This window comes from Phoxinus phoxinus, assembly GCF_949152265.1.
Source record: "Phoxinus phoxinus genome assembly, chromosome: 20".
Lineage (NCBI taxonomy): Eukaryota > Metazoa > Chordata > Actinopteri > Cypriniformes > Leuciscidae > Phoxinus > Phoxinus phoxinus.
The window spans coordinates 3581320-3595652 of NC_136895.1; the positions used below are offsets into that span (position 1 = coordinate 3581320).

At 39.9% G+C, this 14333-nt stretch overlaps 1 protein-coding gene across 1 annotated transcript; it reads left to right on the forward strand.

The window, feature by feature from the left end:
- Positions 1-1055: 1055 nt before the first annotated feature.
- Positions 1056-6372, forward strand: ahsg1 (alpha-2-HS-glycoprotein 1). The gene is made up of 7 exons (XM_079593634.1): positions 1056-1307; positions 1436-1543; positions 1652-1736; positions 1932-2098; positions 2979-3095; positions 5406-5495; positions 5591-6372. The coding sequence occupies exons 1-7, from the start codon at positions 1092-1094 to the stop codon at positions 6233-6235; spliced, it is 1428 nt and encodes a 475-aa protein (XP_079449760.1). The 5' UTR covers positions 1056-1091; the 3' UTR covers positions 6236-6372.
- The last annotated feature ends 7961 nt before the right edge of the window (positions 6373-14333 follow it).

A 14333-nucleotide genomic window follows, 5' to 3' on the forward strand; every position in this document is an offset into this window, starting at 1 on the left:
ACAAACTTGATTTAAAACAAGCTTTAAATGCCACCCCCATGAGTCCAAAGTCAGCGCTCGATTGCAAAATGGATTACAGGGACTACAGGCCACTGACAGCTGTGTGCTGAATCAAATGGAAGTTAAAAAACGTTATATTGACTTTTAAAGACACTTTTTGTCACGCCTTTTTTTCAATGCACTCATCGGCGACAATCATATCTATGAATATGAATTGTCTATCATTTGGGGACTTGTCAGCAGACTTTTGTCTGCAATTTATTTAACCACATTATGTAATTCAAAAAAATTCAACTATGATAAATATAATAAAGTTTTTAATCAATTGACAGCCCTAGCATAACACAAATGACATCAAATGAATGACAATTATTTAATGTAAATTATAATCAAATATTTGTATGCATGATTTGCACTGAATATGCAAAAACTATAAATGAAAAGAATTGTAAATAATTGAGTTATAAAGTGTTAAAGCATTTATTGGAGTGACAGCATCTGTAACTGCAGCATGACCCATCAATCATCATTTAGAAACACACCTTATAGGCCTATAGTTCAGTTCCACGTATAATTCAATGTGCTACTTGGCGTTTCTTTGTAATTTGTGAAATATATACAAGCTTTCTGATTTAAAATCGGGTAACACTTGTGTCACAAGTGTCATTGTTACATGTAGTTACTACAGTAATAACTGTAAATTATACATAATGCAACTAACCCTAAACCAAACCTAACCCTATGGTAAATACATGTACCTAATAGTACTACTACTCAGTACTTAAATGTATAATTACAGTGTAACAAAGACACCTTAAAATAAAGCATAACCCACACGTTGTTCCTACACCAAATGTTTTTCAGTGTACGTTATTCCAACAAAACCTCAAAGTGATTTCTGCTTAATAGTTAGCCTGAGTTAACTATCCTCTCTCACATGGCGTTCGCTCACGTCCCTCTTTTATATTTGTTTTTGACATCATTTACATTGGCAAGCAACTCTGGCTCTAGATTGTTTGCTGTCCCCCACGGTGTGTATTATAAAGGTCTGGACGGGGGAGGAGAGCTTCTACTTGGTTGAAGATTGCAGTATGAGAGAGCTGGTGATATTAGCAGCGTTGGTCTCGGCTCTGCACGCGGCCAGCCTCCATAAAGACAGCGATGCTGGGTACAAGTGCCAAGAAGATCAGGACAAGAATGCTACGCTAGCTGCCGAGCGGTTCATTAGTGAACATCACCGCCATGGATACAAATTCCGATTTGTCTCGCTGGACAGTCGCACTGCGGAGAAGAAGGCGGAGAAGAAGGTGAGTCTCTTCCTGTGGCTTCAGAGTTTCAAACGAGTGTGCGATTGCTTTTAGTGTATGAGGAGTATTTCAACAACATAATGAGAAAAACATTTTTATGATGTGCAAACTTTCTTGTTTCTGTGCAGATGGATCCTTGTGAGGTCGTGTTGGGAATTACCTTAGAGGAAACTGAATGCCACATTACCAGTCCTAAACCTTTAGATCAGTGTACGACTAGAAGCGAAGCGCAGACGGTGAGCTGAACATCACAGAATCAGACATACTGCCTGTTATCGCTCTGAGTAGAGTGACCTTTGTGAGTGGTGCATCCTTTTAACAGCCTTTTAATGTTCTCTTAATAGAAAGTGACAGCAAAATGTAATGTGACTGTCTCCAGCGTTAGGGGAAAAGCCGCCGTGAAGCGCTACATCTGTGACACTGAAGCAGGTGCTGATGATTTTTCTTGACTTATTTCATAGATCAAAACTCTTTCAAAGAACCCATAGTAATGTGTAAGCTCACTTTGTCAGAGATTACAGAAATTCGGTAATGCAACTCATGTAAAATTATAATGCACAGTCAAATTAGGTTACATTTCACATTGTGATTGTATATCGCTCATAGTTTTGTATTTTGTTCCAGCTCCACATAAAATACTTGTGGCAAAATGCCCCGACTGCCCCGGTCTGCTGCCCCTGCATGATCCGAAGGGTCTGGAGAGTGTGCAAACGGCCCTGCAGAAATTCAACAAGGAATCCAGTCATGCATCTTACTTTAAACTGCTGGAAGTGGGAAGGATCAGCACACAGGTGACGTCTTTCAAACTCAGCTTGAATATTCTGTGCAAGTACATGAACGGAAATGGAAAACGGTAAATTACACGATAACACTCATTCCATTCCAAAATTGTCAAAATGCAACTTGTAACGCAGCTTAAATACCCGCCAAGAGCGACAGTTGAAAAGAGTCTTGCTAAGCAAGTTAGTTAAAATTTTACAGTTTTCCGCAATGTGAATATTAAATTTAATGACACAGACAATTGAAGGGAAAAACACAGACACGCCAAAACCAACATAAAAAAAACTAGCACCGCCAAAAGCTGACAGTGTTGTGGCCTCACGATGTCAGCGTCTGGGCTAAAAAGCTTCACCAGCTGAGAGAAAATAACTCTCCAAACCAGTAGGTGGCAGTCTGTATTCATCATTTTTACACCAATTCCAGATAGATTCAATAAAAATCATCACAAATGAAGATGTAAAATGCAACTGGAAAAAGTAGAAAAAAATGTTGTGTGACATTTTTGCAAAACTACATTACACTGTCGGTTGTGCATTTTGTGACAGTTTTTGAATTGAAATGTCCAGCGAATGGTGCTAAAAGCGTGTTTAGTTTTATCAGACACAGATGAACTGGTAAATCTGGCAATGTTTTATTACGTTGGTTGTTTTACGTATTAACGCATTTCTGACTTGTATATATATAATAATAAAAAATGCATTTGAAACATTTCAAAATATTTGTTTTGATATGGGTGTGTATAATGTACAATGCAGAGCAAAACGTCCAAGTTTCGTTTTCAAACGGACAACAGTTTGAATACGGTCATTACAACATAATTTTTTTTAAACATTCTTTGCTTACATGTGGTTTGCAACTGCATGTTAACTGAATATTTGTCTGTTTTCTTAGTGGATGAGTTTCGGTCAAAGCTTTTTTGCTGAATTTGCCATTATGGAGACAAACTGTTCAAAGGAGGAAGCATCCCAGAGTCCAGAAGCATGCAAGGCTTTATGCGGGGATCAGGCTGTAAGTGCACAACATTTTATTACTTTATAACTTATTTCATTAATTACTGTATAATTAAAGTAAGACACTACAGCCAAAAGTCACTGGCCAATTTTAAGATTTTGGGCTATTTTACTCCCATAGTTTCAGACTAGTTAAAAGAAAACATCCAAAATACACAAATAAATGTTTATTTAATTATACTTTATCTATTTGTGTCTGTAGATTGTTAAGGTTATATTTGGTTCCATGGACTATCTGCTTCCTTTGGTTATTCTTTCTCCTCTCTGTTTAGTTTTTGTTTCCTTTGTTACTGATTTTGTCCTCATTTGTTTCTGTAGTTACATTATTATTTACACATGTGTCTTTTTTGCTGTCCTGGTTTTTCCTGTTCTGCACCCCATTCTGTTTTACTTACTTTTGAAGACTTCTCATCCCCATTGTGCGAGTTAAACAAGCCGTTACAGAAGAACCAATCTACAGATTAAAGAAATTAGTGATGGACATGTCAGCCAATCATCTCCTTCCCATTCATCAAAGGGATCGTTCCCTCACACATTATCCTGACCCTCTGTGTGTTCTCTACAATACCAGCCTTAAAGGGATACTCCACTTTTTTTGTAAATAGGCTCATTTTACAACTCCCCCAGAGTTAAACAGTTGGGTTTTACTGTTTTCGAATCCATTCAGCCAAACTCCGGGTCTGACGGTACCACTTTTAGTAAGAATCAAGGAACTGTGCGGCCGTACCATGTGTGCAGCAGCGTAATGATATTACGAAGCACTTGCCATCAACAAACCAACGTGACAACCTGCTTGCACAGGGAGCGTGCCTTGTAGCATGGAGACATTTGTGAGAGACGATTTAGATGACATTTACTTTGGTGCTGATCCCGAACCGTATTTATTTGGAAACCTAATTTGCCGCCTAAAAACTACACAAACTTAGTCCCGGTCATGTTGGAAGTTACCGAGCTGGGGACTATTTTCAGGTGCTTCGTCATACCCATGGTACGGCCACACAGTTCCTTGATTCTTACGCCGGAATGAGAGTAACGTTAGTTCCTAGCCATATAAGCTTGGAAAATCGCAACTTTTCATTTTCTGTCGATCTTAGTACACGGTTTAACTACAGAAGAGTCAAGTTTTAAATAGGAAAAATATTGAAACTCGTTGGTCATTTTGAAAGAAATGCTACTGGACTCAGAATCAATGATTTATGCTAAGCTATGCTAAAAGTGGTACCGTCAGACCCGGAGTTTGGCTGAATGGATTCGAAAACGGTAAAGCTCAACTGTTTAACTCTGGGGGAGTTGAAAAATGAGCCTATTTCCAAAAAAAGTGGAGTATCCCTTTAACAAGTGGTCCAAGGCACCACAACCCTCATCCCCCCCCCCCTCCCCCCATCTATGGACCCCATGCTAGAGCCCATTCCTGCTACGGAACCAGAGCCTGCCCAGTCCATTGTAGGGCCAGCAGCTGAGCACTGGCTCATTGATTTGTGGTCTGAGGATCCAAGTCCCCACCCTTGAACTTTTCCCCCCTCTGCCTGTCCCGTAGGGCTGCCTCCTTCCTCCTCCGATGATCCTGCCCAGCTTCCCTACCTCTTTCGTGCCAGCCAGTCCCGTTCCCTCTGCTGACTCCATTCAGTTCCCTGGTTTGGCAGTCTCTGCTGGTTCTGTTCAGTTCTCAAGCCCCGACTCGGGATTTCCGATCCCCAGCTCTGCCCTGTGAGGCAGATTCCCCTGCTGCACCTCGGGCCTCAGAGCCCATGACTCCACCTCAGTGTGTCAGCCCTTTGGCTCCATGTCTTCATCTTGGTCACCCTGGCTTTGCTGCAGACTTTTGGGCCTCAGGCTGAGTCTCAGCCCTCCATTCTTCTGGCTCCACCAGGCTCCTCCTTCCCTCCGGTTCCTCCTTTGTCCTCGCTCCCATTGGCGTCACCCTGTTCTTCCGAGTCCCTGGCTCCACCTCGGTCCCGCAAGCAAGCAGCTCCGCTTAGGCTTTCCAGACCAGCAGTGTCTATGCCTGTTGACAGTGTTTTCTGATGTATAGAAACTATAATTTCAACAAAATTAAACAACAATTTTGAACCGGGCATTATCAAGCTTTCAAAGTTCTGTCTTGGAACTTTATGCAAAATACAAAACAGTTTCTTAATCTACTGTGATTAATCAACTGGGGAAAATATGGTGATAGGGTATCTGCTCTGCTAGTTAATTTTTTCACCATATTCACCTGTAGTGTCTTACCTTATAACTTGATACAGTCCTTCAGTTCCTTCAAGATCTGTAGTTTTGAACACCTCTCTTTCTCTTTTTCTTTCTCTAGCGGTATGGGTTCTGTAAGTCCTCTAAGTACGGAACTCCGGTACAAGGGGTTGAACATGTAGATGTGGAATGTACAGTTTATGAAGCTCAGGTACACATCTCGATAACACACTTAAACTAGAACAGTAAGTCCCAGTTATTTTCTCCTCTCTAGCTATGTAATTATTGTGCTCTAATTGTTTCCAGAACTTAACTCATCCCCTGCAACACCCCGCTCAGTCAAAGAGAGACTGTAAATTCCACGGGCCTCCACCCCATCGCCGTCCAGGACATCAACCAGGGCATGATCACCCCCATCGCCCCGGACATGGAGGCCATGACCACAAGGACAAAACACCTGACCAAAGGGGCCGTCCAGAACATGGAAGACATGACCACAAAGAGAAAACACCTGACCAAAGGGGGGGCCGTCCAGAACATGGAAGCCATGACCACAAAGAGAAAACACCTGACCAAAGGGGGGGCCGTCCAGAACATGGAGGTCATGACCACAAAGAAAAAACACCTGACCAAAGGGGGGGCCGTCCAGAACATGGAGGTCATGACCACAAAGAGAAAACACCTGACCAAAGAGGCCGTCCAGAACATGGAAGCCATGACCACAAAGACAAAACACCAGGCCAAAGGGGCCGTCCAGAACATCCACACTGTCCAAAAGGCCCTTCAGGGTTTCCAGAATCACCATCTGAGGAACACCATGAATTCCCATGCCATGGTTTTGTAAAAATACCCCCCTCTGTTTATCCAATCTGCCCCTTCCCTCCACCACGTATCTGCCCGGGCCCTCCAGACCTTGTACCCCCTCCTTCTCCTCCTCCTCTTCGTCAGTAACTAACACTAAAATCTGCTGAGGAACACCCAGATGTTATCCCATGTTGCAGGGTTTGAAAGGGAAAATATTCAAAACTGAACAACATAAGAGTGTAAATGTCTCCAGTACATTCAGTGCAATAAATGCTCTTTACTGACCAGTGTGATTGACTGATAAAGGTCCTGAAACACAGAATTACAATATTACAAAACAATAAAGAAAATCAAATCAAAGTTCTGTCATCAAACTCTAGATGGCGCAGGCTAATAGGTCCTAACTCAACCTGCTCGTAATCACATCATTATCTATAGGGCACAGCTGATTGGTTCCTGCTGTATCAATAGCCAATGAGCTTGCATGCTCAACCTTCTAATACATGGGTAGCATTGCCTTAGCAGTGCAGCGGGCTTTCAGAAACCCTCCTCCTTCTCCAGCTCCACCTGTATAGATCTGCTACGGGTAATTCATGTACGCTATGTTGTACAGCAGCGCGTCATGTATGTATTGGCAGTAGGAAGTCCCGTCCTCGCTCTGCAGCAGCAATAACATACAGCAGAGCGTAGCAGATCGATTCCACCAAGACCATACAACATTGTCATATCCATTACCATGCCAAACTCTCCGAGAGTTGTCATGACAGAACTGTAAATTATCAGTTAGGATGCCTGAAAAAGGAGAAGTTGCCAAGTCAAGTCAAGTCATCTTCATTTATATAGCGCTTTTAACAATGTAGATTGTTTCAAAGCTGCTTTACAGAGATAAACGTATAATTTAAGGTAACGGATTGTTTTGGCTTTATAGCGGTTCTTGAATAATGTTACTTTCCAGCTAAAGTTAGTTTTGATTGATTCACTTCCGTCGAAAGGATCATTAGTTATTAAATTAGGGGCCGCTAAGACGACACCGTTCTCTCTACACAGACTTTAAACACGAACCTGTGAGAAACACTGATGCCGCTCACGTGCGCATCAATAATTAATTCTATAGTTATGTGCGTTTGAATACATGTGCGCATGTTTGTAATTCTCTACAAACCAAGCCTATACAAACTACTTGTCCTGCCTATAATTTTGATTCAGAATTTTATTTTATTTTATCAATACGGGGGAGATACGCAAATTTTCACAATGCTTTATCTGTAGAGTGGTAAAGGGATCCTCCATAGGGAGAGGCTAGTAGGCACTTCAGCGCTGCGTTGTCATCGGGTCCAGGCGAAGGTCCTTCGTCAGATCTGGATACGGCCTGGGTCCGGCAGGTTGCGGGAAAACCTCGGGATAAAGAACCAAGTTTCTTCAAATTTGATTGGCAATCAATTGTCCTTATTAATTGCCAAGAACAATTAATAAACAAAACATTTGAAAACATCAACCAAACATCTTTACACTGTACGTTAAAGGGTTCATGAGCAATCCTATTTACATTGATCTTTTAATTATATGACTAAGAAAACATACTGTACTGTAACCTTTCTACTTAGTTCAAAAAATAAACTGAGGTGATAAATGCATCAACACACAATAAACCAAGTTTACTGTCCCAATGATAAATCAGAATAGATGCTATTATTCCTTAACACCAGAAGAACTACCAGTTGACCTTGCTGTGTGATCCCTGACTCTTAGCATGTGCTTCTGAAGAACCATAACGCTAGACACAAGTGGCTAAACTTTATTATTAGGCAAGGCAAGGCAAGGCAAGGCAAGTTTATTTATATAGCACATTTCATACACAATGGTAATTCAAAGTGCTTTACATAGAAGAAATTAAAATAATCAAAAGAAATAAGAATAATTAAAACAGTTTAAAGTAAAAAAAATAAAAATAAAATAAAATACAGTGCAAACAGTCGGACGAACAGTGGCACAGTGCTCATTCAGTAAATGCAATGTTAAACAGAAGTGTTTTGAGTCTGGATTTGAATGTGGCTACTGTAGAAGCGCACCTGATCTCTTCTGGAAGCTGGTTCCAGCTGCGGCTGGCATAATGGCTAAAAGCGGACTCTCCTTGCTTTGAGTGAACCCTTGGTATTTCTAGTTGATGTGATCCTAATGATCTCAGTGATCTGTTGGGTTTATATTCAGTGAGCATATCTGCAATGTATTGAGGTCCTAGGCCATTAAATGATTTATATACCAGTAATAATACTTTAAAATCAATCCTAAATGTGACTGGGAGCCAGTGTAAAGACCTGAGGACTGGTGTGATATGTTCATATTTTCTGGTTCTGCTCAGGATCCTGGCGGCAGCGTTCTGTACGAGCTGCAACTGTCTTATGGTCTTTTTGGGAAGGCCAGTGAGGAGTCCATTACAATAATCCACCCTGCTGGTGATGAAAGCATGCACAATTTTCTCTAAGTCTTACCTGGAAACAAAGCATCTAATTCTTGCAATATTTTTCAGATGATAATATGCCGATTTAGTTATTGCTTTGACATGACTACTGAAGCTAAGGTCTGACTCTAGAGACACACCAAGATTCCTGACTTGATTTTTAGTTGTTTGACCTCTAGAGTGAAGGTATGCATTCACCTTGAGAACTTCATCTTTGTTTCCAAACGCAATGACTTCAGTTTTGTCTTTGTTTAACTGAAGAAAGTTTTGGCACATCCAGCTGTTTACTTCATCAATGCATTGGAACAGGGAGTCAATGGGGCTGTAATCGTTTGGCGATAGGGCTAAGTAGATCTGTGTGTCGTCTGCATAGCTGTGGTAAGAGATTTGGTTCTTTCTCATTATTTGGCTCATTGGAAGCATGTACAGGTTGAATAGGAGTGGCACAAGAATTGAGCCTTGAGGAACTCCGCATGTCATGGATGTCCACTCAGACTTATGGTCTCCTATACTCACATAATAACCTCTCGCTTCTAAGTATGACCTGAACCATTTTAGGACTATCCCAGAAAGACCCACCCAGTTTTCCAGCCTGTCAAGAAGTATGTTGTGATCAACAGTGTCAAATGCAGCACTGAGGTCGAGCAGTACCAACACTGATAATTTGCCTGTATCAGTATTTAAGCGAATATCGTTAATTATCTTTATGAGCGCTGTCTCTGTGCTGTGATGCGATCGGAAACCAGATTGAAAATTGTCAAAGTATCCATTCGAGCTTAAGAATTTGTTCAGCTGATTGAAAACAACTTTTTCAATGATCTTGCCAATGAAAGGAAGATTTGAGATCAGTCTATAATTGCTTAATATAGTCTTATCAAGATTACTCTTTTTTAGGAGGGGTTTGACAACTGCAGTTTTCAGGGAGTTTGGAAAACTTCCAGAGAGAAGTGAGGCATTTACCACTTCTAGGAGATCTGCTTCTAAGCTGTTTAACACACTTTTGAAGAAAGATGTGGGAAGAGCGTCAAGGGCGCAGGTTGATGTTTTAAGGTGCTGTACGGTTTCTTCCAAAATTTTGCCATCAATTTCTTTGAAATCAGACATAGTAACTACTTTCTCAGGTTGTGGTCTGATCTGTCTGACCCCAGTGCAACTCAGGGATGTGCTGATCACCTTTCTGATATTATTGATTTTCTCAGAGAAGAAAGAAGCGAACTCACTGCACTTGCTGTCTGAGAGCATTTCACTGGGAATCTGGCTCGGGGGGTTTGTTAATCTCTCAACAGTAGCAAAAAGAGTGCGTGTGTTGTTTAAGTTGCTGTTAATAATATTTGAGAAGAAAGTCTGTCTAGCTTTGCCTAGTTCCATATTGAAAGCATGGATGGTGTCTTTGTAGATGTTATAATGGACTACAAGTTTTGTCTTCCGCCACATGCGCTCTGCTTTTCTGCATTGTCTTTTCATATTTTGCACTGCTGTTGAGTTTCTCCAAGGTGCCTTTTGTCTACCACTCTTCCTGACCTTCACTGGAGCAATATCATCAATTACACTTTTAACTTTCGAGTTAAAAGAATCAAGGAGAAAATCAACAGAGTCAGCAGATATGCTTGGTGTTAAAGATATAGCCTTCATAAATAGTACACTAGTGTTCTCATTTAAGCATCTCTTTTTGACAGACACAGATCTAGCTTCAATGGCAGGAGAGATCAATATATCAAAGAAAATACAGAAATGATCAGACAGTGCTACATCCTTAATAACAATCGATGAAATGTTTAGACCCTTACTGATAAGTAAATCTAGAGTGTGTCCACGATTGTGTGTCGGTCCATGTACATGCTGAGTCAGATCAAAAGTTTTTAAAACAGTTTTGATTTCTTTTGCCATATTGTTTTCTGCATTGTCTATGTGGATGTTAAAATCTCCAGAAATAGCAAAACAGTCAAACTCTGAGGATATGGTTGATAACAGTTCTGTAAAGTCCTCAGCAAAGGCTGAAGAGTATTTTGGAGGCCTGTAAACAATGATTAGTAAAATGCGTGGAGCACCTTTTAACACAATACCCAGATATTCAAAAGACGGGTAATTACCAAATGATATTTGCTTACATGGATAGACATCTTTAAAAAGAGCAGCTACTCCCCCACCTCTCCTACCCGTTCTGCAGACACTCATAATTACTCATATTACTGATAACTGCAGTCAGATCTTAACAACTTGTGCAGTACATGTAATAGACTTTTAATTTAAAAGAGGCTGTTATTGAAAGATAGTTTAGTTTAAAACTATTATATTTGACAATATACATATAATAAGTACAGCTTGTGATCAGAGAAGCTCATGTGAAGGGGAGGATTCTTAGAGACAGCAGCAAAAATCTGTTTTTAAACTTTCTTAACATTACAAGTGGACTTTATCATATCATTTGACCCCTTTAAGCATACATAATGCTGTGTTCACAACATCTCTAGAACAACATGGTATTGACCTTGCAACTGCAAGTATCATAGTCCACAGATCACAGTGTGACATAATCTTATGTTTGCATGGTAGAGTTTAAACATGCAAAGCTTAGGAATCAATATACATGAGTAAAATGTAAAAAAAGTTACAAATTAAGCCACAGTCTAAAGAACAATGAAATCAATCCACGCCTAATTTGGATAGTTTAATGGCATGTTGTGTTAGATGATTAGTTTACCAGGGGGGGGGAATGATCCGAAGACAAGGTTTCAGGGTTCATTCTCAGAAAACACAGCCCTGAAATACAAACAGCAAAGACAAATTCTGCAATTTCTCTAAATAGAGAAATTAAAACATTTTGGTCCCACTTTATATATAGTGCATTTATTGTGTACATATGTCATGTGTGGTTGCTTGCAGACAGATGAAGAAGACGTATACGAATCAAAAGGTTTATTCTCTAAAGATCCAACAGAAAGGCGAACAGATAGCAACACACACTTAACATAGACAACACCGGACACTGAAAAAATTTATAGTTTTCACCGGACACTGATTTATAGGCAGGACAAGTAGTTTTAGGCTTGGTTTGTAGAGAATTACAGACATGCGCACATATATTCAAACACACATAACTATAGAATTAATTCTTGATGCGCACGTGAGCGCCATCAGTGTTTCTCACAGGTTCGCGTCTAAAGTCTGTGTAGAGAGAACGGTGTCGTCTCAGCAGCCCCTAATTTACAGTTTTTCTCAGTCGCTTTGGTGCATTTCTCACATCACTATTTACATTTGCACAACAGTTAATGCAGTTCTCAAAACAATTAGTACAAACTGCAAAACCTAGTTGATAACCTGCAAAAGCGTGTCACTTGCTCAAAATGGATCGCTCATTCCTCAAAAGCAAGTATTCATGTCAATGAAAGTGTCAGTGTCATCAAGATGAAAAGTCTTGACACCATTGCTTATGAACAAGATAGTCAAATGGCTTTGTCATGTTTTCATTATGACAGTTTACTCTGTAAATGTTTTCCAATGCAAAAAAGTCAGATATTGGTGACACTACCTGAAAATGCTCAAGACAGCACTATATACTATTTGCACAGCCATTTGAAAAATACAGTGAAGTTACACATTACTGTATTTAGTGAGGTAACTACAAGACACTGAATGTTTCACATTTTTACTGCATATGCTCTTTGCAATTCTAATTTGTTCACAGCATTGTGCAAAAGAAAAAATACACCCTTATTTACAACAAACATAAACTCCCTTTGGGTAGAGCTGTGCACAACTGTAAACTATACTGCAGTACATATTGGAACTGAACATACAACATACATAGTACTGTAATCATTCATGCACATCCAGACATTCCTCTCTGTCTGGCCACATAATTTCATCTACATCACAGCGAATATCATCTCTTGCAATGCAATCCAAAACAACAACATGCTTGCTCAGATGGTCTCCAGTTAGACCCCTCTCATTCTCAGGGATTATGTCCCTGTAAAGAGTGTCTAACAAAGTCAGCAGATGTTGTGTGTTGTATGGAGCAAGACTGGGGATATGCCATTTATACACACCTGTTCTCCCGACGAAATGTTTGAATAATTGAATTTACAGTGGTTCTCCCAACATTTGGCTGCACCCTTCGACCAGCCTCAGCCATTGTGAGGCCGTGATTGACAACATGATCCACAATTGTAGCCCTGATTTCATCAGGGATCCGCCTATGTACTTGGCCTCTTCTTCCCCTTCCCCTTCCCCCTCACCCCTCTTCCACGAGGCTGGCCTTCCATTTCTGTCACAGTATTTTAGAAATGGTACTATGTCCTGCTTGGTTCATATATGCTTGTAAAGTGGGGGTTTATGGGATTCAGCTCTGACAGTGATTGTAGAGAAGTAGCTTATCATTGGTTGCAACTAGTAATGCTTCACACACCCCTTCGCATCAGTGAAAGTTGAGATTCACCTAAGATAAATTGTTCAATTTAGAAGACATTTTCAGGAAAAAAAAAGATTAAATGTTTTTTGTAAAATTAGCTTGACAGATTTTGACAACTAGTTCAAAATTTTTGTATGTAATGACTCAAGCAATGAAAGGAGGACTATTAGTTTTATATGGAATGACTATTCAGCATTCACAAGTATAGTTAATTTTGATTGACATGACATAAGCAAATGATAATGTTTGAAAACAGCAGAGAGTTGTATGAAAGCAATTGATGCATGTCCAAAAGCATTTGCAATTTGTTCGAAGGAATGAGAAACGGCTACTATGATGTGCACAAATGACTAAATGTTGTGGAGGTTGAACTAACTGTTGTGCAAATGTAAATAGTGATGTGAGAAATGCACCAAAGCGACTGAGAAAAACTGTAATAACTAATGATCGTTGCGACGGAAGTGAATCAATCAAAGCTAACTTTAGCTGGAAAATATTCAAGAACCGCTATAAAGCCAAAATAATCTGTTACCTTAAATTATACGTTTATCTCTGTAAAGCAGCTTTGAAACAATCTACATTGTTAAAAGCGCTGTATAAATGAAGATGACTTGACTTGACTCGAACAGAACTGAACATATATACAGGTGTTAATGATGGTGACTGATGAATGCATTAGTGTGACAAAACATGGTGAGTCAAAACTAACAGGAATTTGACAGCATACGTTTTTACGTTGTACTTATATTTGAAAAAATAATAATACTTGTATGCAATTACAGCAGTTATTCATTTCTATAATTATAAGTATCTATAATTACACTGTTGACCATAAACCATACCACCAAACTTGTCCCTAAACTGACTCGTATCCACCTCAATATGCTTTGCAATATAACATCAACACAATAAGTACATTGAACTTATTTTGTTATGTAAGTGCATAGTAATTTAGGAAACCTAAAGAGTGACCAACATTTTTTGTCAGATCTTTACATACTAAATAGAGTTAAATGAGGTTCAGCATCGGGTTAATTAAATCAGTAGTAAATCATGGGGACGCACTGTTTCCTGGGAATGACCCTCAGTGCAGCGAGATAAAAGCAACGGCCTTATGTTGCACAACATAAGAAGAAAGTGTTACAAAATCCACAGTTGATTTGATTATAGGGTTCAACCTCAGTTTGCAAACACTGGAGGTATTCGACCTCGTCATCCAACAGTAACCCATACAGATCTACAGCATGTTGCAACGTGCCCTCTCCCTTAAATCAATCATCTGATCACACCAAGAGTGAGTGCGTCAGTAGCCAATCAGGAGAAGAGAGAGGGGTTTGTGGCTTTGTAATGACATATAAACAAGCTTCCATGGAGCA

What these genes read in the sequence shown, in the direction of transcription:
- ahsg1 (XM_079593634.1), top strand. Translation starts at nt 1,092, where the DNA reads ATGAGAGAGCTGGTGATATTAGCAGCGTTGGTCTCGGCTCTGCACGCG. An exon ending in AGAAGAAGGCGGAGAAGAAG is followed by an intron (nt 1,308 to 1,435) that starts GTGAGTCTCTTC and finishes GTTTCTGTGCAG; the next exon opens with ATGGATCCTTGTGAGGTCGT. An exon ending in CTTTATGCGGGGATCAGGCT is followed by an intron (nt 3,096 to 5,405) that starts GTAAGTGCACAA and finishes TTCTTTCTCTAG; the next exon opens with CGGTATGGGTTCTGTAAGTC.